Below are 26,201 nucleotides of genomic sequence, written 5' to 3'. Positions count from 1 at the left end.
CAAAACACATATATTAAAAGACACAGGCCTAGGATTAAGACACATTAAAATTATTCATGCCACTAAATGTAAGTCAAAAGAGGCCTCAAAATGTTCCTGAAATAGGGATTTTTTTATTAAAAAAAACTATGGGAAAACATTTTTTTCTATGTCTTTATTGTTTACTCCTGACCCACTAGTGAAAATGGAGTTTTTCAGGTGAGTAGCATGTTTACAAGCATTCCTCGGCTTTCAAACAAGGAAACAAAAATCAGTCAGCAAGTTCATAAACTCATGGGTTTAACCACCAAATGCAATAAGCATATAGAGCTTTTTGTGAATAACAGCCATGCAGAATTATGAGTACTCAGAAGAGAAGGGGAAGCCTAATACTTTCTCTTCCTCCTTCAAAAATTGCCGACACTGGGATTTTAAGGAACACCTCTATTGATACCAGTGGTAACTTCCTTTTTCTGGAAACAGCAGATTCAGCATGGTTATTTTTACTTTACATTGATACTGTGCATCATTGTGTTAACTGCACTCCTATGTTTGACTTCACCTCTAGTTTGGCCCCTGAATTCCTCTCACCTTTCAGCATGGCACTATTATTTCTGCCAGGCCTGCGGATCCAGTTTATTGGGACTTCCTTGCTGAAGAGCTCTTCTCTCCACTCCACAACATACTCCTCGGGCAGAATCCACTGGGGGCTCGTGCTGATCTCCCACGTCACTTTGAGACCCTGGTCTGGTATGGCCACCACCTGGACATTCTCAGGGCTGGGGTGCTCTAGAAAATAGTAAAAATTGATACAGTAATGTCTTTGAGGTTTAGGTTATCATCCACAGCAACTTGCAATCCATTCCTGTCAAGGGATCCTTCGGGGATGGTGCCAAATGGAGGTGCAGACTCCTTGATCTGCATTGAGGTCACACTGGTTGTTGGGTTGGAAAGTCTTATAGCAGTGTTCTCAATCTGGGGTCCCCAGATGTTTTTGGCCTTCAACTCCTAGAAATCCTAACAGCTGTTAAACTGGCTGGGATTTCTGGGAGTTGTAGGCCAAAAACATCTGGGGACCACAGGTTGAGAACCACTGTCTTATAGGCCTCATCTCTCATTAGCAATTTGTACACAATACAATTTGAATTTATCTTTGTATATTTGTTTTTTTTTTCGTGTCAGGAGCAACCGGAGTTGCTTCTGGAGTGAGAGAATTGGCCGTCTGCAAGGACGTTGCCCAGGGGGCGCCCGGATGTTTTTGATGTTTTACCATCCTTGTGGGAGGCTTCTCTCATGTTCCCGCATGGAGCTGGAGCTGATAGAGGGAGCTCTCCCCTGGTGGGATTCGAACCTGGCAGCCTTCAGGTCAGCAACCCAACCTTCAAGTCACGAAGCTTTTATCCCCTAGGCCACTGGAGGCTCCTGTATATTTGTGAGTTTCAGGTTTCAAAAAAAAACCCATGGATATCTGAAACTTTATATTCTGAGTGTACCTATTTACATAGCATAGAACAGATCTGGAAGGGCCTACTAGAGGGGCCACAAACATATCTGGGGTAACGCATATTTTTGGAATATGGGTGACTAAAACTGTGGATATTGAATCTGAATAAACTGATGCATGATAAATCAATGCTCATGTTGATCCCACTGATTTGACTGATTTGCTGCAAGTAGTTTCAAGCTTTAGTTACCAAAGAAAGAAATAATCAAAGGATGAACGAAGGTAATCAACCATTTCTGTGATTCAATCTTCTCCATCTATCTCTGCTTCTTTCTCTTCTTCTCCATTCAATCCTCAATCCTCTCCATCTTTCTTAGCTTCTTGGTAGTAGGGATGGTTGGTTTGGCCTGGGATTGAATTTCCCAGGAGAAAAGCTCTTACATGGTGGAGTTGTTGCTGTGTGCCTTGAAGTCGTTTCCAACCTAACTGAGTCCCTGGGGATGACTCTACCACAATATTTTTTGGGGCAATATTTGTTCAGAAGAGATTTGCCTTTACAGTGAGTTTCATGGTTGAGTGGGGATTCAAATCCAGGCATCCAGAGTCATACTCCAAAGCTCAAACATTATGGCTATTCTGCTAATCACCGGAGAAAGTTTACCAAACTTTTAGAGAACCTTCTGAGGCCCATGTGAATCAGGGCATATTCTTCTTCCCTTGTGGTCCAGCTCAATGCATTTTGAGATATCTGCACTAGATGTTCAATAATTTCAGTTTTTCAGACTTGGAGAGAGCATTTCAATTATATTTTTGGGGTTTTTGTATGTATTCCGGGCTGTATGGCCATGTTCTAGAAGTATTCTCTCCTGACGTTTCGCCCACATCTATGGCAGGCATCCTCAGAGATTGTGAGGCATGGAGAAACTAGGCAAGAAAAGTAAATATATATCTGTGGAGAGTCCAGGGTGTGAGAAGCTTTCTTTGTCAGTTGGAAGTCAGCGTAAATGTTGCAGTTAATCACCTTTATTAGCATTGGAAAGGTTTGTCTCTTGCCTGGAGGGCATCCTTTGTTCAGAGTCATTAGCTGTCCCTGGAGCTCCTCTGCCCTCAGAGTGTTGCTTCCCATCTACTGTTCTGATTTTTGAGTTTTTTAATACAAGTAGCCAGATTTTGTTCGTTTTCATGGTTTCTTCCTTTCTGTTGAAGTTGTCCACATGCTTGTGGATTTCAATGGCTTCTCTGTGTAGTCTGACATGATAGTTGTTGGAGTGGTCAAGCATTTCTGTGTTCTCAAATAATATACTATGTCCAGGTTGGTTCATCAAGTGCTCTGCTATGGCAGACTTCTCTGGTTGAGTTAGTCTTTGCAATAACTGCATTTTTCAAAACAGTGTACTTTTTATCCTTTATGGCATATCTCTCCACTATAACTCCTGTCTCTGAGATACCCAGGATACACTATAGTGTTCCCTCACTTATCGCTGGGGTCAGGTTCCAGGACCACCCGCAATAAGTGAAAATCCACAAAGTAGGGACACTATATTTATTTTAATATTTATACATTATTTTAGTAGTTATACACTATTTTAAGTCTTTATCAACCAATTGTATGTTGATAAATCGCTTCCTTCTCCTACCGTTGCCGATTGGGCTCCTTTTCTCTCCCTTTGGCTTCTCCTTCCTCCCTTCCTTAGGCTGTAAATTGTATTTTTTTATGATTTATAATAGTCTTTTAGAGATTATTGAAAAACCGCAAAACAGCGAACCCGCGAAAAGTAAACCGAGAAGTAGTGAGGGAACACTGTATTTGGGACTTAAGCAGTCTTTCTCCCCCTCTGCTTCTTCACATCAACAGAAGCTGTTTGAATTCCACTAAGTCCTACATACTACCAAGTCCTTGTCAGGCTGTGCTTGGTGTTAAAGTTTACAAAATCCATCTGTATACATAGGGATCTCCCGTGTATGGATACTATTTCAAGTCGTGGCTCCAAACGACATGAATTTGAGTGGTTGAGTGCCTATTGTAAATTCGGCACATATGCAACTATATGCATGATGGGTGGGGAAAGAAAGAAAGGAGAACAGGAAATAATCTGTCTTGTGAGGAGACAGGAGCTTGGGGAGTATATAGGCAGCTGCACCAATATCTTTCCCTTTTGCAGCAGATTGATTCAGTTTTCAGGAAATGAAGGGATGGAAGAAATGGGCCATAAGGGAAAAAGACAGCATCAGTCTCTAGAAGGAAACACCTATAGCTGTTTCCCCCTGCAGTATCAATCCTTGCCTGTTTGCTCCAAGCTGAGATTGGCTGGCAGTGTCTTCGAAATTGAATTTCGTGCTGTTACCCAGGCATATTCGGCTGTGGGAGGGAGAGTAGCATTGCAGCAATAGTACACCATCTTGGAGACCCTTTTGCTAGCGTCCCGGTAGGTGACTTCGTAGTCAAGGATGTCTCCCCGGGCTACTTCAGGGCCCAGTGCCTGCAAAAGAGATTTAAAGAAGGAAGTTTTAAGAAAGAAATGAGAACTTACAAACCCTGAAGTGTTGCCACTGACAACCACACACTCTTGGCACTGCTAAGGAGGCCTGGACCACATTTCCGACACCCACTGTAAATCAGAGTGGATAAATTGATTAATTCTGTGCCTCTTACAAGCAGCATGACAGGACAACAAATGGGAGAAGGCATCGCTTCTCTTGGCAAGGAAATGCCACAATAACAGCATTTGCATCTGCTTGTCATGCAGCCACTAAAGGCACAAAGCTGGCAAGTGAAAGATAAACACAACACAATATTCATTAAAGCAGCTGCACCTTAAACAGTGGCACTGGGGTTTAAAAACTTTTTCACTGACAATAGCAAGACATATGCTCTTGAGCTAGGATTCAATTTTTTTTTGTGTGTCAGGAGCAACTTGAGAAACTGCAAGTCGCTTCTGGTGTGAGAAAATTGGTCATCCGTAAGGATGTTGCCCAGGGGATGCCCAGATGTTTTAATGTTTTTACTATCCTTGTGGGAGGCTTCTCTCATGTCTACGTACGGAGCTGGAGCTGATAGAGGGAGCTCATCTGCGATCTCCCCGGGTTGGATTCGAAATGGCAACTTTCAAGTCAGCAACCCAACCTTCAAGTTATCAGTCCTGCCAGCTGCTATCCTCTATCAGTCCCTTCTCTCAGCTCCAAGTCTGACTACACACTTCTGAAGAAACAAGAACCTAATTCAACAGGATTTAAGTGGAGTAGTGGTAAAATTCAGCAGTGTGAAAACTCAGATGCCCATTCTCACCATTCCCATGGACAGGTATCCAACAACAGTCTAAAATGCAAGCAAGTGTTTTAATAGACATTAACAACCTTTTCTACCAAGGTCCATCTGTACTATGGAAAAGTCTTTGGTAAAGTTAAGATCTAGACAGCCAGTAGTGTGTAGTGGTTTGAGCGTTAGACTAGGACTCAGGGAGACCAGGGTTTGAATCCCCACTTGGCCACTGAAACCGGGTCACCATGGACAACTTTCTCAGCCTCAGAGAAAGCAAAAGCAAACCCCCTAGGAACCTATCCTGCCACGAAAACCCAGTGATAGCTTTGCCTAGGGTTACCCTAAGTTGGAAATGACTTGAAGGCATACAACACCCCAAAAAGTTGTGTGAGACCAAGCCAGTCTAAGATCCTTTATCAGAGCACTATAGCTCACAACTATATACAGGCAGTCTCCAAGTTACAAACATCCAACCTGCAAACAACTCATAGTTAAAAATGGAGCTGAGACAACAGTAAGCGAGAGAAATCTATCCCTAGGAAGAGAAATTCACTCATGGAAGAATTATCATGGGGAAAAGGTGGCTCCACTGAAGCTTACTTACCAATCCTTGTTTCCACAATGAGCCACATTTTTCAAAATCCAATTATCACAGGGTTAGAAAGTGAGGTGAAATCTTCTGAACAGGGGCTCAAACAGCAAACAAATACCACAAGGCTGTTAACCTATGCTATCTGAAGCTAAAATGTGTGTGTGCGTGTGTGTGTATGTGTATATACATATGTGTGTGTGTGTGTGGCTGGAGTTACACTTTAAAATGTACCTGTTCCAACTTACATACAAATTTAACTTAAGAAGAAACCTACAGAACCTATCTTGTTCGTAACTTGGAGGCAGCATACTTTAGATGGCCATATTGGTTATACAGCAAAAAACAAAATCCAAACTCTACAAAAGAGAAATACCTTTGCCGGACAACCAAAATGCACAAAATATCAAATGCATACTTTCGCATTTGGAAAGTCATTTTATTTGGTGAGTGGTGAAACATGTATTACAAATACTCTGGGCACCGCAATAAACTCTTTTCCATTTTACACAAGGCCAAGCGGCAATTTTCAAGCTTTTCTCACTTTCCATTTTTTCCTCTGCAGTCCAAATGAGAACTGGTTCAAAACATGGTGCTGCCTAAAGCAAGGGAGCAAATCCCTAGCCCTCCAAGTCAAAATGCATAATGGCCAAAGACACATGAAGGAGAAAAAATATATCAGAAGCATCCCCAACAGTAAAAATGTAAGAGTAGGTAGTCATACAACTAGCAATTTGCTACTATTTGGGGAAATCCCTGCAGCTTGAGGTATTGCCCTGTGCAATAGTAGTATTGGCCCTGGTGGCAAGAAAAATAGTTTTGGAGACAAAAAGTGGCAGCTTATGGTCCCCATATCAGTGAGGCAATGAATCCTGTCCACGTTTCTATCCAGTCTTTAAAGGGGCTCCCCAAAGTGCTGATGGCTAGCCCCAAACAGATTCAACACCATGGAAAGCTCTGTTCAGGCTACCCACAACCTGGAGAAGATTCACTGCTCCACTGACATGAAAGCCATAAGCCGTTGCTGCAGAAAAATGCTTACTGGAATGTGCTGTTTGGTACTGAAAACAAAATGCCTCCCTTGTATATCTTTAAGATAACATTATTAAAATATTGATCAAATGTTAATAACTGTACAATAAAATCACCTTATATTGGCCCCACACAGCAATTCAGAATCAAAATACTATGTAACAAAATTTGAAAAAAAATCTGTTCTTGGTTTGAAAGTGTTATTTCCTGTTTAGCTGTGCGATACTTGCTTTGAAAGTCGTCGTTATACTTCAGAAACTTCGTTTTTGTGGCTGCCACAAACTATGCGGCATGACATTCTGCAATACTTGCTGAATTGAACACTATTTGAGCCTTAATATTTGCACTAAAATGTGCGATGCAAGGCATATTTCTTTACATGTTCTTTGCAATATGTTCTTTTTACTTGATCTTTATGAAACAAATTGCATTTATTTAATGAGAGATATTCATTGAACAACTATAGCAAAATGTGCTGTAGGATGTCCCGCAAAAACAAACATTTTGCAGTTATTTATTTATTCATTATGTTTATTTATATCCCACTATATCTCTACATATGGAGACTCAAAGTGGCTCACAACTAAAAACATTTCAATACATCTTAAACTATACAAATATTAAAACAGTATTAAACAACATTAGTACAGTAGAGTCTCACTTATCCAACACTTGCTTATCCAACGTTCTGGATTATCCAACGCATTTTTGTAGTCAATGTTTTGAATATATCGTGATATTTTGGTGCTAAATTCGTAAATACAGTAATTGCTACATAGTATTACTGCGTATTGAACTACTTTTCCTGTCAAATTTGTTGTATAACATGATGTTTTGGTGCTTAATTTGTAAAATCATAACCTAATTTGATGTTTAATAAGCTTTTCCTTAATCCCTCCTTATTATCCAACATATTCGCTTATCCAACATTCTGCCGGCCCATTTATGTTGGATAAGTAAGACTCTACTGTATTCAAATAATCCAGGTTAAAACCATAAAAGCAAATAAAATCACATCACAAAACTTTTTCCTTATTTTTATGATAGAACCAATTAGGAAATGACATGTATAACCCTGGAACAAAAATTGTGTTACATAGTGTAATAAAAGAAGGGCAATGTGCCAACCAAAGGGGAAGTAATACTGGTGACCAGCTGTCTCTATTTTCTGCCAGCACAGCAACTTCTCTTTGTTGCTAGAATCGCCATATCTGCTAACAGTCCTCTCTTTATGTTAACTATCCACAAGCTATACACTCCAAAGCAGGACACAAGAGAGTTTCAATTACCAAGGTAATCTTTAGATTTGTTTCCTTGCACAACAGCCACAATTGTATTCACACAGAGCAGCACCAAGTTCCCATTGATAATTTAGTAAGGGAGTATTGTTGAGTTAACTGCAGAGCTTGGAAATACAGCTTTCTGTGTGTGAGAGAGACCCCCCCCCCCCAGCCAGTAGCCAATGAATATCCTGACAGAGGATTCTGGGAATTGCATTCCAAAAGAGGAACTTTTTCAAACTCTTGAACAACTGCTAACAATTACCCAAACAACAAGGCCACTGGTTTTTGAAGCTATGGTTCTTTCTTATTGTCTATGTCCTAAAAGAACAATGCTTCTTATAAGCCATGCTGAGAGAGATGATCCTTTCAATATTGCTGTAGATCAGTGGTTCTCAACCTGGGGTCCCCAGATGTTTTTGGCCTACAACTCCCAGAAATCCCAGCCAGTTTACCTGTTGTTAGGATTTCTGGGAGTTGAAGGCCAAAAACATCTGGGGACTCCAGATTGAGAACCACTGCTGTAGATTATTCTCTCATTCACATTCTGAGCCAAACCCAAAGGCACTGGACTGATTTGTTCTGCTGCCAATAATAATAATAATTTTATTTTTATACCCCGCCTCCATCTCCCCAGAGGGACTCAGGGTGGCTTACAAATATAAACTTACCTTCCATAGAAGAAGAACACTTGGTTTCCCATTTGGTGAAACGCCAACTTCCCGCCAGACATCTACTTGTCCTAATGGAGCTTAAGGTAACAGAAAAATGTTCAGGTATTAGTGTGAACTAAGAAGTGACAAGAATTGTCCCCAAAGAATATATATACAAGTAAAAATAACAATTAGCACCAAACACAATCTGTTTATTCCATCATCATACTAGAAATATAATGGTGGACTCTCAAGAGAAGGGTTTGATTCCACCTAGTGCTACTCTAAATGGATCTACTGGATCCATTCCAAAGGAATGATAACAGAATCTTGGTGGCTCCAAATACTTCAATAATTTAGTGAAAGCTAATACCTTAGACCAAGGATTGGGAACCTCAGTCTCTGGAGCCATAGCCAGCCCACTAGGGATCCCATTCCAGCTATCTGAATTCCTCAAATAAGTATGCCATCTTCCTTTATTTGGTGTTTTATGGGCTTTCATATGGGATTTCACTCCCCTATGGTCCACTGAATGGGAAATCACTACCCTATGGTCCACTTCATGCAGTGGTTCTCAACCTGTGGATTCCCAAGTGTTTTGGTCTACAACTCCCAGAAATCCCAGCCAGTTTACCAGCTGTTAGGATTTCTGGGAGTTGAAGGCCAAAACATCTGGGGACCCACAGGTTGAGAGCCACTGAGTTAATTGGAATAGTGCTTTAAGCTAAAATGTGCTTATATTCTGCCTTCCACTTATCAATGGTTTGCATCCCAAGAACATCTTTCAAAAAGATGTAAGAAGTTCCCCAACTTCACCTTAGATCAAGGACGGCTAACTGCACAGGATCTAGATGGCAATTCACTCCCAATCTTCCTCTATAGGACACACGCCCTCTTGAGAACATGCCAAAATACCTATTTTTCCTTCATTTATCCTTCAAAAATACTACTAGGAATTACTTCCTATCATTGGTTTGGAAGGTAAATGGGGGAAAATCCAGGTGTTGAGAGGATGAGGGTTCTGCATTTTTTGTGTACTTGGGGAGATTGGGGCATTATCATAAAATTATTTACGCTTGAAAATTACTGTATATACTCGAGTATAAGCCTAGTTTTTCAGCCCTTTTTTAGGGCTGAAAAAGCTCCCCTCGGCTTATACTCGAGTGAGGGTCCTGGCTGGCTTACGTTTGGGTCGGCTTATACTTGAGTATATATGTCAAGGACAGAACGCCACAAGATTCAAAGTAACAGAGTTTATTAGATTACAGAACTCAAAAATGCCCGTAAAACACAAAGGGCCAGGCAGTTTTTGCCTTTAGGAGCAAAAAAGGGGCAAAAGTAAATGTTCAAAAGATAAACCGGATTAAACCGGAGTTTAATCCGGGTAAAAACAAACTGCTTGCTTCAGCCTGGGTATAAACGAAACGAAAGCCAAGGAACAAAAGATACAAAGAATGCAACTAATTGGCAGCAGATTCCTCTCTGCTGCCAACACTGTGCTTAGAGTAACTTGCGTCGCTCCCCCACACACACAGCAGACAGGATCTCCAACACGAGTAAATCAGCCAAGGATTGTAGCAGTTGAGTAGACCAGTTCCGTTCCGTAGATCAAAGCCAGAAGCAGACGTTTGTAGTTTTTCCAAGTCCAAGAAGGGGGGAAGACAAGCCGTGGTCAGTTCAGTCCGAGTTCTCAAAGCAGGAGATGGCGTCCGTCAAGAAGACGACGGAAGGTCAAGCTAATAAGAGTAAGCACAGGTTTGCACAAACAAATGCCCACACAATCCCTCCCGCCGTCTGACCCTGGATTCCAATCAACTTACGTCACAGCACAGGAAAGCACACAAGTCTTCAGGGAAGCGTCCCACACACACACGGATCCCAAGCGTTTGCCCAGATTACCTTGCCCAACGCAATTTGCAATTGCTCCCAAGCCCCATTTTATGCCAGTTACAAATCTTCATCACTGTCAGCTGTCCTCCTTAACCCGGGCGTTTCCTCATCACTTTCCTCGTCAGAGCTGGAACACCTCTGACTACGCCCAACAGCATCTCCAGCTGTGGATCCCGTCCCATCCCTCCAGCTAAACCATGGGTCTAATCCTGAAGGTCCCCATTCATCTTCTGTCCCATCATGGCCAGTGGCACCCACTTCCTCCCTTACCCGAGTCCAATCCATCTCATCCTCCTCTGAGCTAACCAGCCCCTCCTCCATTCTCTCCGTAAACCCTTCGAAAGACTCCTCGTCAGATGGTGCTGCAAATATGTCTCGCAGTCTTTTTCTCTCTCGCTCCTCGAGAGTATCTGACTCTCGAGGAGTCTTACGCCCACGTCTGTCAGTAACAGAGCCATGAGGCTCAATCATAACACTATCCCCTCTCACAAAGGCCTCCTCCCCCGATGGCGGAGAAGTGGCAGTGATACCCTCCGCTATAGCACCACGACGACTAGAGGTATCAAGTTTCAACAGCGAACGATGAAAGACTGGATGGACCTTTAAACTAGACGGTAAACGCAAACGAAACGCAACAGAAGAAATCTTTTTAACGATAGGAAAGGGACCCAAATACCGAGGCGCAAACTTTCCCCCAGCCTGTTTAATATGTTTGGAAGATAACCACACCAAATCCCCTTCTTCCAACTCCTCCCCTGCCTGCCTGTGGCGGTCAGCCTGAGTCTTCTGCGTTGCCTTAGCTTCCAACAGTAAGCGACGGGCAACATCATGCAATGCAGCCATTTCCGAAGAGCGGTACACAGGGTCCGAAGAGACCACATTGGTCGACGGCGCCACACCTCCCCGTGGGTGAAAACCATAAGTTAGCTCAAATGGCGTATGCTGACTAGACGTGTGCACCGCATTGTTGTAAGCAAATTCCGCCACCGGTAACCACTTTACCCAAGCCGTGGGTTGATCTAAACAAAAACAACGCAGATACTGCTCTAAGAGCCCATTAACCCGTTCCGACTGTCCATCCGTTTGCGGATGGAAAGCTGAAGACACGTTTAACTTAGTCCCCAAACACTCATGGAAGTGTTTCCAAAAGCGTGACACAAATTGCGGAGCCCTATCTGAAATAATCACCTCGGGTGCTCCGTGCAAACGATAGATGTGCTTTGTAAATAGTAAGGCCAACGTAGGGGCCGCCGGAATGGTTGAACAAGGAATAAAATGAGCCAGTTTACTAAATAAATCCACCACCACCCAAATACAAGTATAACCCCCAGACTTAGGCAAATCTGAAATAAAATCCATGGAAATGATTTGCCATGGCCTCTCCGGAACAGGTAAAGACGATAACAACCCTCTAGGGCGCCCAACAGGCGTCTTACTCTGCTGACAAACGGCGCAGCTGTCACAAAAGCGCAGAATGTCTTGCCGCATCTTTGGCCACCAGTAGCTCCTGGTGATAAGCTGTACGGTCTTGAACCTGCCAAAGTGCCCAGCCATGGGTTCGTCATGGTGGGCTCTAATCACCTCCAACCTGAGGGTCCCCACTGGTACGTAAACCTGCCCCCTACGCACCAATACCCCGTCTTGATCCTGGAGATGCGGCAGTATGGTACGGTTACCTGCAGAGAGCAGCATCAGTTGCTCCTGAGTCCACACATCATCCTTCTGAGCCTCAAGGATCTGGTCATGTAACCCAAGCTCATTATCTACAACACACAGAGAGGCAGTAGGCAAGATGGTCTGACATACTACCTGCTCATTGGTCTTAAATTCCGGCTTGCGGGATAAAGCATCGGCCCGCAAGTTTGCCTTCCCCTCCACGAACTGCACCTTGAAGTTAAACCTGGAGAAAAACAAAGCCCAGCGGATTTGACGCTGGTTTAACTTCTTTGCTGTTTGCAAGTGCTCTAAGTTCTTGTGATCAGATCTGACCACGATCTGGTGCCGTGCCCCTTCAAGCCAGTGCCGCCACACCTCAAACGCCACCTTAATCGCCAACAACTCCTTCTCCCATATGGTATAGTTCTGCTCGAAGGGTGTTAGTTGCCGCGAGTAAAATCCACAGGGACGCAAGGTCCCTGAGGAATCCTTCTGAGACAATACAGCCCCCAACGCGTAGCTAGAAGCGTCCGCTTCTACCACGAACGGTCTGTCAACATCAGGATGGGTTAGTATGTTGTCCGATTGAAAACTAGACTTTAGTTGTAGAAACGCCTCGTGAGCTTCCCGCCCCCACACAAATGGCTGTTTCTTGCGCAGAAGCTGCGTCAAAGGTACCGTGAGCTTTGCAAAATTCGGAATAAACTCCCGGTAGTAATTAGCGAAACCCAAGAACCTTTGTACATCCTTCTTAGTCTTCAGCTCCTGCCATGAGTTGACGGCGTCAACCTTATGTGGGTCCATTTTAAGTTCCCTACCTGACACTACATGACCTAGGAACTCCACTTCAGGCACATGAAAGACGCACTTGGAAGCCTTGGCGAAAAGCCCATTAGCCCGCAGTCGGTGCAGAACCTGCTTGACATGTTGACGATGTTCTTTCTCGTCCTTAGAAAAAATCAAGATATCATCCAAATAAATCACTAAAAATTGGTCAATTAGGTCCCTGAACACATCGTTCATGAACCTCTGGAATACCGCAGGAGCATTACAAAGCCCAAAAGGCATGACTCGGAACTCGTGGCATCCGAAACACGTGTTAAATGCCGTCTTCCATTCATCCCCTTCCCGTATACGGATTAAGTTATAGGCCCCCCGCAGGTCAAGCTTGGTAAAGACCTTAGCCCCTTGCACCCTTGATAACAGTTCCGAGATTAAAGGCAGCGGGTACCTATCCCGAATGGTGTATTTGTTTAGGATCCGATAATCGCAGACCAACCTAAGTTCCCCAGTCTTTTTGGCTACAAAGAATACCGGTGCCGCAGTTGGAGAACTAGATGGGCGAATAAACCCCTTGGCTAAATTTTCATCTAGAAACTCCCGCAAAGCTTGCCTTTCCGGTACAGTCAAGGCATACAGCCTCCCTGCTGGCAGTTTCGCACCTTCTGCCAACTTGATGGCGCAATCATATGGCCTGTGCGGTGGTAATTTGTCCGCTTCTCTTTTACAAAATACATCAGAGAACTCCCCATACTCAGCAGGCACTCCCTCCATATCAGAATGAGTAACATTTAGAGTGCAACAATCCTGCCTCTTTAAGATCACTTTACGTGTTGCCCAATCTACATGTGGGTTTACTACAGCTAGCCAATCCATCCCCAGGATCACATCATATCTAGGCAAGCTCGTAATATCCCACACAAACGTTCCCGTTACTCCCTGCACCTCCCACGTTACTGCTGAGGTTTCATGGTTAACCACCCCAGTCTCCAGCAGTCTCCCATCTGCTCCTTCCACCCACACGTCGCATGCCTTGCGCACTCTAGGAATGCCATGCTTCTTAGCAAACTCAATATCTACATAGGAGACCGTAGCCCCTGAGTCCAGCAGTGCCAAAGTAGAAACAAGTTCCCTTCCCCCAACAGATAATGTAATGGGTACGAAAACATGCTTCCTCCCCTCAGTTGACTGCTTGAGGAGCCCTAGTGCGTTGGACTCACGTCGCACTAGGGCTGGCCTTTTCCCGAAAGCTGGGAAGGTTTCACATTACAATTTTTGGCAAAATGCCCAGCATTCCCACAGTACAAACACAAGCCCAGCTGCCTCCTACGGCTCTTTTCCTCTGTAGACAGCTTTTTAAAGACCCCAAGCTCCATGGGCTCTTCCCCCATCACCACAGGTGCCCTGGTTACATGCATGGGTGGCGCACACATTGCTTTTGAGTGTTTACGAGCCTCGAACCTTGCGTCTAAACGCAGCACCTTAGCTACTAAGGCGTCCCAGCTTTCAGCCGGCTCCAAGCGTGCTAATTCATCCTGGAGCATATCACTTAACCCGGCAGTAAATAAAAGCATGAATGCATTTTCCCCCCAATCCAGCTGGTGGCGATACAGGTTAAACTTATTTAAGTAATCCAAAACAGTCCCCTTTCCCTGTTTCAACCGATACAGAGCCCACCCAGCGTTCTCCGTGCGGAGAGGATCCCCAAAAGTATCAGTTAACAACTTTTTGAAATTATTCAAATTGTCCTTGACTGGGTCATTTCCCAAAATTAAATTAGTGGCCCATTGTCCTGCGGGACCGGTCAACAAACTCAAAATAAAGGCCACCTTGCTAGTGTCTGTAGGAAAAGCATGAGCACTGAGCTGAGAAAAATAAAGCTCCACTTGTGCCAAAAAGGTTGGCAACTTGCACCTGGTTCCGTCAAAGCGTTCAGGAGTCAAAACATGTCCTTTCACAGCCTGAGCTGTTTGGATAACGGTAAAAGCCGTTTGCAATTGGTCTACTTTGGCCCTTAACTCATCCATCGTCTTCCTGACGGGTTTATTGCTGCAATAAACTTTTTATGGGCGTTGGGCAATCTGTCAAGGACAGAACGCCACAAGATTCAAAGTAACAGAGTTTATTAGATTACAGAACTCAAAAATGCCCGTAAAACACAAAGGGCCAGGCAGTTTTTGCCTTTAGGAGCAAAAAAGGGGCAAAAGTAAATGTTCAAAAGATAAACCGGATTAAACCGGAGTTTAATCCGGGTAAAAACAAACTGCTTGCTTCAGCCTGGGTATAAACGAAACGAAAGCCAAGGAACAAAAGATACAAAGAATGCAACTAATTGGCAGCAGATTCCTCTCTGCTGCCAACACTGTGCTTAGAGTAACTTGCGTCGCTCCCCCACACACACAGCAGACAGGATCTCCAACACGAGTAAATCAGCCAAGGATTGTAGCAGTTGAGTAGACCAGTTCCGTTCCGTAGATCAAAGCCAGAAGCAGACGTTTGTAGTTTTTCCAAGTCCAAGAAGGGGGGAAGACAAGCCGTGGTCAGTTCAGTCCGAGTTCTCAAAGCAGGAGATGGCGTCCGTCAAGAAGACGACGGAAGGTCAAGCTAATAAGAGTAAGCACAGGTTTGCACAAACAAATGCCCACACAATCCCTCCCGCCGTCTGACCCTGGATTCCAATCAACTTACGTCACAGCACAGGAAAGCACACAAGTCTTCAGGGAAGCGTCCCACACACACACGGATCCCAAGCGTTTGCCCAGATTACCTTGCCCAACGCAATTTGCAATTGCTCCCAAGCCCCATTTTATGCCAGTTACAAATCTTCATCACTGTCAGCTGTCCTCCTTAACCCGGGCGTTTCCTCATCACTTTCCTCGTCAGAGCTGGAACACCTCTGACTACGCCCAACAGCATCTCCAGCTGTGGATCCCGTCCCATCCCTCCAGCTAAACCATGGGTCTAATCCTGAAGGTCCCCATTCATCTTCTGTCCCATCATGGCCAGTGGCACCCACTTCCTCCCTTACCCGAGTCCAATCCATCTCATCCTCCTCTGAGCTAACCAGCCCCTCCTCCATTCTCTCCGTAAACCCTTCGAAAGACTCCTCGTCAGATGGTGCTGCAAATATGTCTCGCAGTCTTTTTCTCTCTCGCTCCTCGAGAGTATCTGACTCTCGAGGAGTCTTACGCCCACGTCTGTCAGTAACAGAGCCATGAGGCTCAATCATAACAATATAGGTATTCAGAGTTGGACAGTCTTATCTTATTAAAGTCTTATTATTATCTTAAATTACAGTTTTATATAAATATTCAAAAACATTTAATTACTGATGCCTCAAATAATGCAATTTTATTAATATCTATTTTATTTTTGAAATTGACCTGTAGCTGCTGCATTTCCCACCCTCGTCTTATACTCAAGTCAATAAGTTTTCCCAGTTATCGTGGTAAAATTAGGTTCCTCGGCTTATATTCGGGTCAGCTTATACTCGAGTATATACGGTATTAAAAATCCATTAAAGTGAAGGGACACACACATAGATTACGTTTCAAACCCCCCTCCACACTTTTTTTTAGTTTTACATCAGTGATTGTCAAGTATCTCTCTCAAAATGTAACACATGAATGCAACCAACAAATGTTTTTAAAATATGTACAATCAACTAAGCGTCTGCCATGATATTAATGCATCCCACTCTAATCAAAATGGATTTCTCCTTCTTCCAAGCCAGTACCTACCAGCCTCAGTGGTTCTGAAGACTTGGGGAGAACTCCATTCGCTCCAAAAACCATTTTCCATTTCTGGGGTGCAGCGGATCTCCACCTCGTAGAAAGTGAACGGTTTCAGATCTTCAAGTTCATAGTCCTCCTGGCCTACACTCTCCATCTGAAGCTGGAAAACAAAAAAATAGTTAGCATTGTTATTTTTGTTACATGTAGCCCAACTCTTTAAGTAAGGATTTTTAGCTCAGGAGTCAAGTCACACACAAAACAAAATACTATCATCACTATCATAGGCTATGATTTGTGGCCAAGTATGATTGTCTTACAAGGACAGAGTCTTGGCAATGGGTCCGTAAGTGACTATGAAGACCAGTTCTGGATCCACATGGTCTTTCACATTGAGGACACAGATTTCCAAGTGGAAGGCAGTCATAACAAGGATTTTCTTGACACATTGTGTTGTTGAAGATTTTCATGGCCGGAATCACCGGGTTGCTATGAGTTTTCTGAGCTGTATGGCCATGCTTCAGAAGCATTCTCTCCTGATGTTTCACCCGCATCTATGGCAGGCATCCTCAAAGGTTGTGAGATCTGTTGGAAACTAGGAAAGTGGGTTTATATATCAGTGGAATGTCCAGGGTGGGAGAAAGAACTCTTGCCTGTTTGAGACAAGTGTAAATGTTGCAGTTGATCACCTCGATTAACATTGAATAGCCTTGCAGCTTCAAAGCTTGGCTGCTTCCCCCCGGCAGGAATCAGGATTCCTTCAGGCAGGAAGTAGCCAAGCTTTGAAGCTGCAAGGCTATTCAATGCTAATCAAGGTGATTAATTGTAATATTCACACTTGTCTCAAACAAAGAGTTCTTTCTCCCACCCTGAATATTCCACAGATAAAGAAACTCCACTTGCCTAGTTTCCAACAAATCTCACAACCTCTGAGGATGCCTACCATAGATGTGGGCAAAATGTCAGGAGAGAATGCTTTTGGAACATGGCCATACAGCGTGGAAAACTCACAGCAACCCAGTTTCTTGACAACTTCCTCTTGGCACATTCCTTTCGCCCCATATTCATACCTCTTCAAAATCCATAGCACCGTCTTGTAGCAGCTGATGGGAAGGGAAAACAGGCAAGGCTAAAAGAAAACTTCACTAATGCTCTCACAACTCACATAAGCCCAGTCATGGTCTCTGGATGCTTTGTATCGTAGAGCACAAATGAGAGGGGGATGATCATCAAACTTATGCCATACATCGTTGTTCCATTTCACGTGAGCCCCAGAAGCATCAGGCACTACAGGGTCCAGAACAGGAGGAGGGGGCTTCACTGGAAAAAAAGAGAGAGAGAGACTCAGCCATCAGAAATTGCATCTCTAACCATTTGATTCCATCACCCAATTGAAATGGTTTGGAACAAGCCTAGTGTGTCTTGACTCCACAGTCTGACTCCACACACAGCAAACTTCACAAATGGACATGTGTGTGTTTCGTATTATCACAGGGAAGGATATGCGGGCTTCTCAAGATGCGGTTGAATTGCAATTCTCATCAATCCTAGCCAGTACAACCAATGGTGAGAGATGATGGAAGCAGAGGCTGGAAGAGTTATTTTATAGATTGCAATACCCAATCTTTCCAGGAGTCTTGGAATTATAGTCCAAATAGAGGGAATTCTGAAAGTTATTTTTATATTACCATTTTATTAAGTAAAATACAACGACAGATAATAAAACAAAAAAGGAAATAGTAATATAGGAAACAACACAATGGATGTATGACTCGTAAAACATATAAGTGACCGCAACTAGTAATTACAACCACTTTTGCAAACAAAGGGCCCTTCCAGGCAAACCCTATATCCCAGGATCTGATCCCAAATTTTCTGCTTTAATCTGGATTATATGAGTCCTTACAGCAAGGTAATCTGGGATAAACAGAAAACCTGGGATCAGATCCTGGAATATAGGATCTGTCTGGAAGGGTCCTAACATGACCAAACTGAACACAAACGCGATTTAAAAGTTGACTTCCTCCTTTGTTATCAAACGTGTAAATGATATATAACTTCCTCTTAATGAAATTAAGTACCTTCCTACTTCTTATTAGTAAAGGAAAAAAGTATTTTCAAAACCTGCAAATGTAATACACCAAAACATAACTTCTACACCCCAGGTAATAACTAACAGGGGACCAGGAGGTTGGTACTCTTAGACTGGAGATACTGAGGAATCTGGAAACTGAAACCCGGCTGACCCTGGTTTGTTTGTTTTTTTCGTATCAGGAGCAACCGGAGTTGCTTCTGGAGTGAGAGAATTGGCCGTCTGCAAGGACGTTGCCCAGGGGACGCCCGGATGTTTTGATATTTTTACCATCCTTGTGGGAGGCTTCTCTCATGTCCCCGCATGGAGCTGGAGCTGATAGAGGGAGCTCATCCACACTCTCCCCAGGTGGGATTCGAACCTGGCAGCTTTCAGGTCAGCAACCCAACCTTCAAGTCACTTAGTCCACTACGCCATCTGGGGGCTCCGGCTGACCCTGTTAACCACCTCACAAAGTAAGCCCAGAATTTAAAAGTTACTTTCAATCTTCAGCAAGTTACTGGTTCTTGTGAACAAAGAGAAGAATGCCTAGCAAATTCTCAAATATCAGTATAATTTCTAGTTAAGTGGCGTTTCCAAATTCTTTCGAAACCCAGAATCTCAAAGGTAGCATACAGCATGTAAAATGCAATTTGATGTATTTTGTTCAGTTTAGCCTGATCATGGCATCTAAGGGCCCTTCCACACAGCCATATAACCCAGAATATCAGGACAGAATATCCCACAATATCTGCTTTGAACTGGGATATCTGAGTCCACACTGCCATATATTCCAGTTCAAAGCAGAAAAATGTGGGATTTTATTCAGCTATGTGGAAGGAACCTAGGTAGGAGCTAACACCTCCTAACAATGGATCCCCCCCCAGGAAGGAAGCAGTCAGGCTTTGAAGCTGCAAGGCTATCCATGCTAATCAAGGTGGCCAATTGCAACATTCACACTTGCCTCCAACAGACTTGAGTCCTTTCTCCCACCCTGGACCTTCCACAGATATATAAACCCCACTTGCCTAGTTTCCAACAGACCTCACAATCTCTGAGGATGCCTGCCATAAATGTGGGTGAAACATCAGGAGAGAATGTTTCTGGAACATGGCCATAAAGCCTGGAAAATTCACAGCAACCCAGTGATTCCTGCCATGAAAGCCTTTGACAACACGATCAGAGATGTATCTTTAAAATTCGGATTCATTTAATAATATGAAAAGTTCTATTCCCAGTAATTGTTGTGTTGCCTGTTCTTGAATTTTGTACAAATACAGAAAATTGGTTATTGGTAACATTTGTCCAACCATGAGCTCACCATGGCAACCTAAATTATTGCCTCTGTGGTGTTATTTCCCATAATACTCTGCACTGACACTATAATCAGAGCTCTGCGGGGGGAAAATTACAATTGTGGCTCACAGATATTTCTTTTTAGTAGAGGATCTAGGGCAAGTATAGGACCCCAACACAATCACATCCTAATCCTAGGCCTGCAGAAGTATGGAAGTGTTTTGCGAATGGCAAGTCATATTAGTGTTCATTCTAGGGAATGTCGAGTCCCTTTCCTAAATTACTCTGTGTTTATTTTGGCTAACCTATATTATCCAAGCTGAAGTTCAGCTTCTTGGAAGTTATGGTCCCAGCTTCACTGCTAATTTCCATCCAGACGCTGTAGTCATCCCCCCGTGTGAGATTGTGTTGATCAATGATCAACCAGTTCTGCTTTCTCTGAGACTTCACTAGGTGAGGTTGTCGAGGGTGGCTACATAGAGGGGAAAAACAGAAACAAAGAGATAAAAGATGAGAATAGTCTATTCAAAACTCAGCATTTGCCATTCCCATACTGGGAATTACTTGCGCTTACCGTTCTTTACAAAACCTTTCTGCAAAATCTAAATTCTGTAAATAGTCCATATTACATTAAAAACAAAGTCATGTAAACAGAAATAATGAAACAAGGGAGTATTTAAATAGTGTGATTTGCATGATTGCTGTTATCCTTGAGTCAAAATTTGCTAATTTTGGGATCCAAAGAACTGATATTTTCTTATTTAATGGGAGTAGAGAGGTTATACACATGTATATTTGCTCTAGTGAATATACGTCTGTCTCATTATAGTAAAGATAAAGGTTTCCCCTTGACATTAAGTCTAGTCGTGTCCGATTCTGGGGGTTGGTGCTCATCTTAATTTCTAAGCCGAAGAGCCAATGTTATCCGTAGACACCTCTAAGATCATGTGGCTGGCATGACTGCATGGAGTGCCGTTACCTTCCTGCCGAAGCAGTACCTATTGATCTACTCACATTTGCATTTTTTCGAACTGATAGGTTGGCAGAAGCTGGGGCTAACAGCGGGAGCTCATCCCGTACCATGGATTTGAACCACTGACCCTTCCAGCCAGCAAGTTCTGCAGCTTTATGGTTTAACCCGCTATGCCACTACAGAGCATTATACATATAGACAGACATATGTCCTTGTACAGTATGCACACTCATAAAAGAAACATTTCCAGCAGTGATTGTGTTGGTCATGCAGCAAAACACAACCAAATACAAAATCCACAAAACAGTGATATTTTATTGAGCCAACTAAAAAGCACAAAAACTTGCATGATATATTTTATGCTTTTAGTTGGCATAATAAAGCAATCACTATTTTGTGGATTTAAGACTCATAAAACAGAAAGTGTATTTGGGTGTGTTTGTCTTTGCCATAATACAAAGATGGTGAAACCTAGACACCTGAAATCTATCATTAATACAGTTTGACACCACTTTAACTATAATGAGGCACCAGCATTATTTGGCAGGAAAAGCTACACCTTGTAAAACTGCAACTTCTGGGATTCTATAGCATTGTGCCATGGCAATACTATAAAGTGGTGTCAAACTGTATTAATTCTACAATGTAGATGACCCTAAGTGAACCTTGGGAATTGCACTTCAGGGTTATTTTGTTGGTTAATTGTTGTCTCTTTGCAGTACATCTTCTGTCATTTCAACTTTAGACTTCCCTTACCATCAGAAAGGCAACTCCAGTGAAATTGGTATGTTCATTTCTACAGAGGGAGTTTTGTCAGCTGGCTATGCTGACTTTCTCGTTCTCAACCTATGGGTTCCCAGGTATTTTGACCGACAATTCCCAGAAATCCCAGCCAGTTTGCCAGCTGTTAGGATTTCTGGGAGTTGAGGGCCAAAACATCTGAGGACCCACAGGTTGGGAACTACTGCTCTATAGGATCCCAAATACTTGTCTGCTACAAGGAGGGCTAGGAGGGAGCAGAGAAAAAGGCTGAAAAGCACTTAGGGAGAGGAAGATTTGATCTAAAGAAAAAGAATAGAATGGGGTAGGAAGAAAAAGAACAGAAGAGAAGAGAACAGAGGAGTGGTAGCGACTTAGGAATGTTTAACCTTTGCAAAGCTGAATACTTCTGTTAGGCTATTTCCATTGATTTCATAACCACAACCATTACTCAAACCACAGACTAAAAATGAGGATTTCCAGTGACTGGGATGCATAAGCTTATGTCATTAGAAAGGATCTGCATAACACTTATTATTGACATAATTTCCCTTTAGCGTAAAATTTACTGCCGTGAAAATTGGCCTAAGATTGGCTTGTAAATATCTAGTTCCCTTCCTAATCTAACTGCTCAGATGTCCACTTCTGTGCAGGGGCTCACTTGTGGTTTGTTGGAGATAGCAACCTTCTCAAGCCTCCTCTATCTAATGTATTATTTGTTTATAATGTTTCGTTTACTTGCTGAAGTGTATGTCTTTTTGGTTTGCAGTTTTCTTAGCTCTACATACTTGAGGCAGTGAGAGAGGCTGCAGATCATGTGACTGGTTCAGTGATGGTTTAGAATGCAATTTAAAGAAATGACAGTTGAGGCTTGAGTCTGAGAGTACAGAAGCCAGTGTTAGAAATTAGAAGTCAGTTGAGGCTTGGGTCCCTTGGAACCAGACTGTTAGAGCTGAACAGAGCAATATAGTTATTGTAGGGTCTGTTAAAGACTATAAGTTAAAGATACAAACTGAAATGTTTTTAAAGCTTAATCTAACAAGAAATGTACCTGTATATTTAAATACATGAAGTTGCGAGTAAAACAAACATGTTATTTTAAAGAAGTCTACTTGAATCTTTGTAGGCTGAGAGCATGGAATAGGAACAAGACATTTACCCACCCAGTGATCTTCTATTACCCAATAAACTAAAGGAACACTCATGAAATTCTGCTACCCAATAGGTTATGATCCTAACAGGTCATAACACTTGTGTCGTTAGATAGGATCTGCATAACATTTAAAGGTAAAGGTAAAGGTTTCCCCTGACGTTAAGTCCAGTCGTGACCGACTCTGGGGGTTGGTGCTCATCTCCATTTCTAAGCTGAAGAGCTGGCGTTGTCCATAGACATCTCCAAGGTCATGTGGCCAGCATGACTGCATGGAGCGCCATTACCTTCCCACTGGAGTGGTACCTATTGATCTACTCACATTTGCATGTTTTCGAACTGCTAGGTTGGCAGAAGCTGGGGCTAACAGCGGGTGCTCATTCCGCACCCAGGATTTGAACCTGGGACCTTTTGGTCCGCAAGATCAGCAGCTCAGCGCTTTAACACACTGTGCCACCAGGGGCCCCAGCATAACATTTACATTGCCATAATTGCAATGTAAATTGCATCTGTTTTTAATTGCTTATGTTTTATTCTTTTGTATGATTGTATATTGGCATCAAATTCTGCCAGTTTTGTAAGCCGCCCTGAGTCCCTTCAGGTGAGAAGGGCGGGATAGAAATGATGGAAATAATAAATAAATAAATAATTTCCCCTTAGCAAAGTTAGCCTAAGATTGGCTTGTAAATATCCAGTTATCCTCCAGGATCTAACTGCCCACATGTCCAGTTCTGTACAGGGGCTCACTTGTACATGTGGTTTGCTTACAATTTTAGGCTCTGGTAGTGGAGGACATGGGTGGCATCAACATCTGGATCATTCCGAATGAGCCAGCTGCAGTTCATATCATAGCTGTGTACTGACTGGTAGCATTGCAGAACTATGGAGTCATCTGGATCAACTAGAAAGAGAAAACATAGTCCCAAATTAGTACCCAAACCACAGTTAGTGCAACCATTATGGTCTCCAAATCGTTGGGAAAGACTCAGAACTGACTGAACGTCAACATTCACGTGCTTCTTTTTTACTGCAAGAGATTTGCAAAGTGTGTAAACCTGTAACCCACTCAAAGTTAATTCTGTGTGCTAATGGTCACCTAATGCGTACCTGATGGAGCTGAAGTTTGAATAACAGAATTATGTCATTTGTTGTTGAGAGCAGGGCAGTGCAGAGCACACCACCATGGTGATGTGTAACATATGCCAGACCAGGATAAACAGAAAGAGTGAATGAAAAACTGAATTCTGAAATGAAATCAGTAAGAACTAACCATTTAAAGCAGTGGTTCCCAACCTTTTATTGACCAGTGACCACTTTGACCTGGGATCATTTGACCAAGGATAACTCTCCAACATTAGTACCAAAAGGGTTACGAATCAGTTTTTGGTCAACTTTAGATTCGGTTTGGTTATTTGGGGTGCTGAATCATAGAATCATAGAATAGTAGAGTTGGAAGAGACCTCATGGGCCATCCAGTCCAACCCCCTGCTAAGAAGCAGGAAATCGCATTCAAAGCACCCCCGACAGGTGGCCATCCAGCCTCTGCTTAAAAGCCTCCAAAGAAGGAGCCTCCACCACGGCCCCGGGGAGAGAGTTCCACTGTCGAACAGCTCTCACAGTGAGGAAGTTCTTCCTGATGTTCAGGTGGAATCTCCTTTCCTGTAGTTTGAAGCCATTGTTCCGTGTCCTAGTCTGCAGGGCAGCAGAAAACAAGCTTGCTCCCTCCTCCCTATGACTTCCCTTCACGTATTTGTACATGGCTATCATGTCTCCTCTCAGCCTTCTCTTCTGCAGGCTAAACATGCCCAGCTCTTTAAGCCGCTCCTCATAGGGCTTGTTCTCCAGACCCTTAATCATTTTAGTCGCCCTCCTCTGGACGCTTTCCAGCTTGTCAACATCTCCCTTCAACTGTGGTGCCCAAAATTGGACACAGTATTCCAGGTGTGGTCTGACCAAGGCAGAATAGAGGGGGAGCATAACTTCCCTGGATCTAGACGCTATACAACTATTCATGCTGGCCAGAATCCCATTGGCTTTTTTAGCAGCCGCATCACATTGTTGGCTCATGTTTAACTTGTTGTCCACAAGGACTCCAAGGTCTTTTTCGCACACACTGCTGTCAAGCCAGGCGTCCCCCATTCTGTATCTTTGATTTCCGTTTTTTCTGCCGAAGTGAAGTATCTTGCATTTGTCCCTGTTGAACTTCATTTTGTTAGTTTCGGCCCATCTCTCTAGTCTGTCAAGATCGTTTTGAATTCTGCTCCTGTCTTCTGGAGTGTTAGCTATCCCTCCCAGTTTTGTGTCGTCTGCAAACTTGATGATCATGCCTTCTAACCCTTCGTCTAAGTCGTTAATAAAGATGTTGAACAGAATCGGGCCCAGGACAGAGCCCTGCGGCACTCCACTTGTCACTTCTTTCCATGATGAAGACGACGCATTGGTGAGCACCCTTTGGGTTCGTTCGCTTAGCCAATTACAGATCCACCTAACCGTAGTTTTGTCTAGCCCACATTTTACTAGTTTGTTTGCCAGAAGGTCGTGGGGGACTTTCTCGAAGGCCTTACTGAAATCCAGGTAGGCTACATCCACAGCATTCCCTGTATCGACCCAACTCGTAACTCTATCGAAAAAAGAGATCAGATTAGTCTGGCATGACTTGTTTTTGGTAAATCCGTGTTGACTATTAGCAATGACCACATTTGTTTCTAAGTGTTCGCAGACCACTTCCTTAATGATCTTTTCCAGAATTTTGCCTGGTATTGATGTGAGGCTGACCGGACGGTAATTGTTTGGGTCGTTCTTTTTTCCTTTCTTGAAGATAGGGACCATATTCGCCCTCCTCCAATCTGCTGGGACTTCTCCCGTTCTCCAAGAACTCTCGAAGATAATTGCCAGTGGTTCTGAAATAACTTCCGCTAGTTCCTTCAGTACTCTTGGATGTAGCTGATCTGGCCCTGGGGACTTGAATTCGTTTAGAGTGGCCAGGTGTTCCTGGACAACGTGTCTCCCTATTTGGGGTTGGATTTCCCCCAATCCTTCGTCCATTCCATGTTGCTGAGGTTGAAGATGGCTTTCTTTTTGTGAGAAGACCGAGGCAAAGAAGGCATTAAGTAGTTCTGCTTTTTCCCTGTCCCCTGTCACCATCACCCCATCCTCTCCTTGCAATGGCCCTATCGCCTCCTTTTTCTTCCTTTTTCTACCAACGTAAGCAAAAAAGCCTTTTTTGTTGTTTTTTATGTCCCTGGCAAGCCTGAGCTCATTTTGCGCTTTAGCCTTGCAAACCTTTTCCCTACAGGTGTTGGCTATACGTTTGAATTCTTCTTTGGTGATTTCTCCCCTTTTCTACTTCTTGTGCATGTCACTTTTGAGCTTTAGCTCAGTTAGAAGTTCTTTGGACATCCATTCTGGCTTCTTTGCACTTGTCTTATTTTTCTTCTTTGTTGGCACTGTTTGCATTTGCGCCTTGAGTATTTCACTTTTGAAAAACTCCCATCCATCCTTAACTTCCTTGTTTTTTAATATCGGCGTCCATGGAATGCCGCTCAGTAATTCCTTCATTTTTTGGAAGTCAGCTCTCTTAAAGTCCAGAATGCGTGTTTGACTTGTCTTAGTTTCAGCATTCCTTTGTATTGCAAACTGCAGGAGCACATGGTCACTTG

At 43.3% G+C, this 26,201-nt stretch overlaps 1 protein-coding gene across 1 annotated transcript in view; it reads right to left on the bottom strand.

Annotated features, from left to right (window-relative positions):
* il27ra (interleukin 27 receptor subunit alpha) overlaps positions 1-26,201 on the bottom strand; it is a 54,590-nt gene that overhangs the window by 10,830 nt on the left and 17,559 nt on the right. The window contains exons 3-9 of the mRNA XM_008103722.3: positions 23,311-23,443; positions 19,966-20,132; positions 17,459-17,613; positions 16,303-16,456; positions 8,255-8,334; positions 3,708-3,903; positions 571-768 (exon numbers count right to left, since the gene is read on the bottom strand). Coding sequence (XP_008101929.2) covers positions 571-768; positions 3,708-3,903; positions 8,255-8,334; positions 16,303-16,456; positions 17,459-17,613; positions 19,966-20,132; positions 23,311-23,443 — 1,083 coding nt within the window. The remainder of the gene's footprint in view (positions 1-570; positions 769-3,707; positions 3,904-8,254; positions 8,335-16,302; positions 16,457-17,458; positions 17,614-19,965; positions 20,133-23,310; positions 23,444-26,201) is intronic.

The sequence above is a fragment of the Anolis carolinensis genome, chromosome 2 (assembly GCF_035594765.1).
Source record: "Anolis carolinensis isolate JA03-04 chromosome 2, rAnoCar3.1.pri, whole genome shotgun sequence".
NCBI classification, from domain to species: domain Eukaryota; kingdom Metazoa; phylum Chordata; class Lepidosauria; order Squamata; family Dactyloidae; genus Anolis; species Anolis carolinensis.
Note: the sequence above shows the minus strand (reverse complement) of the source record. Positions and strands in the feature narration are given on the sequence as shown.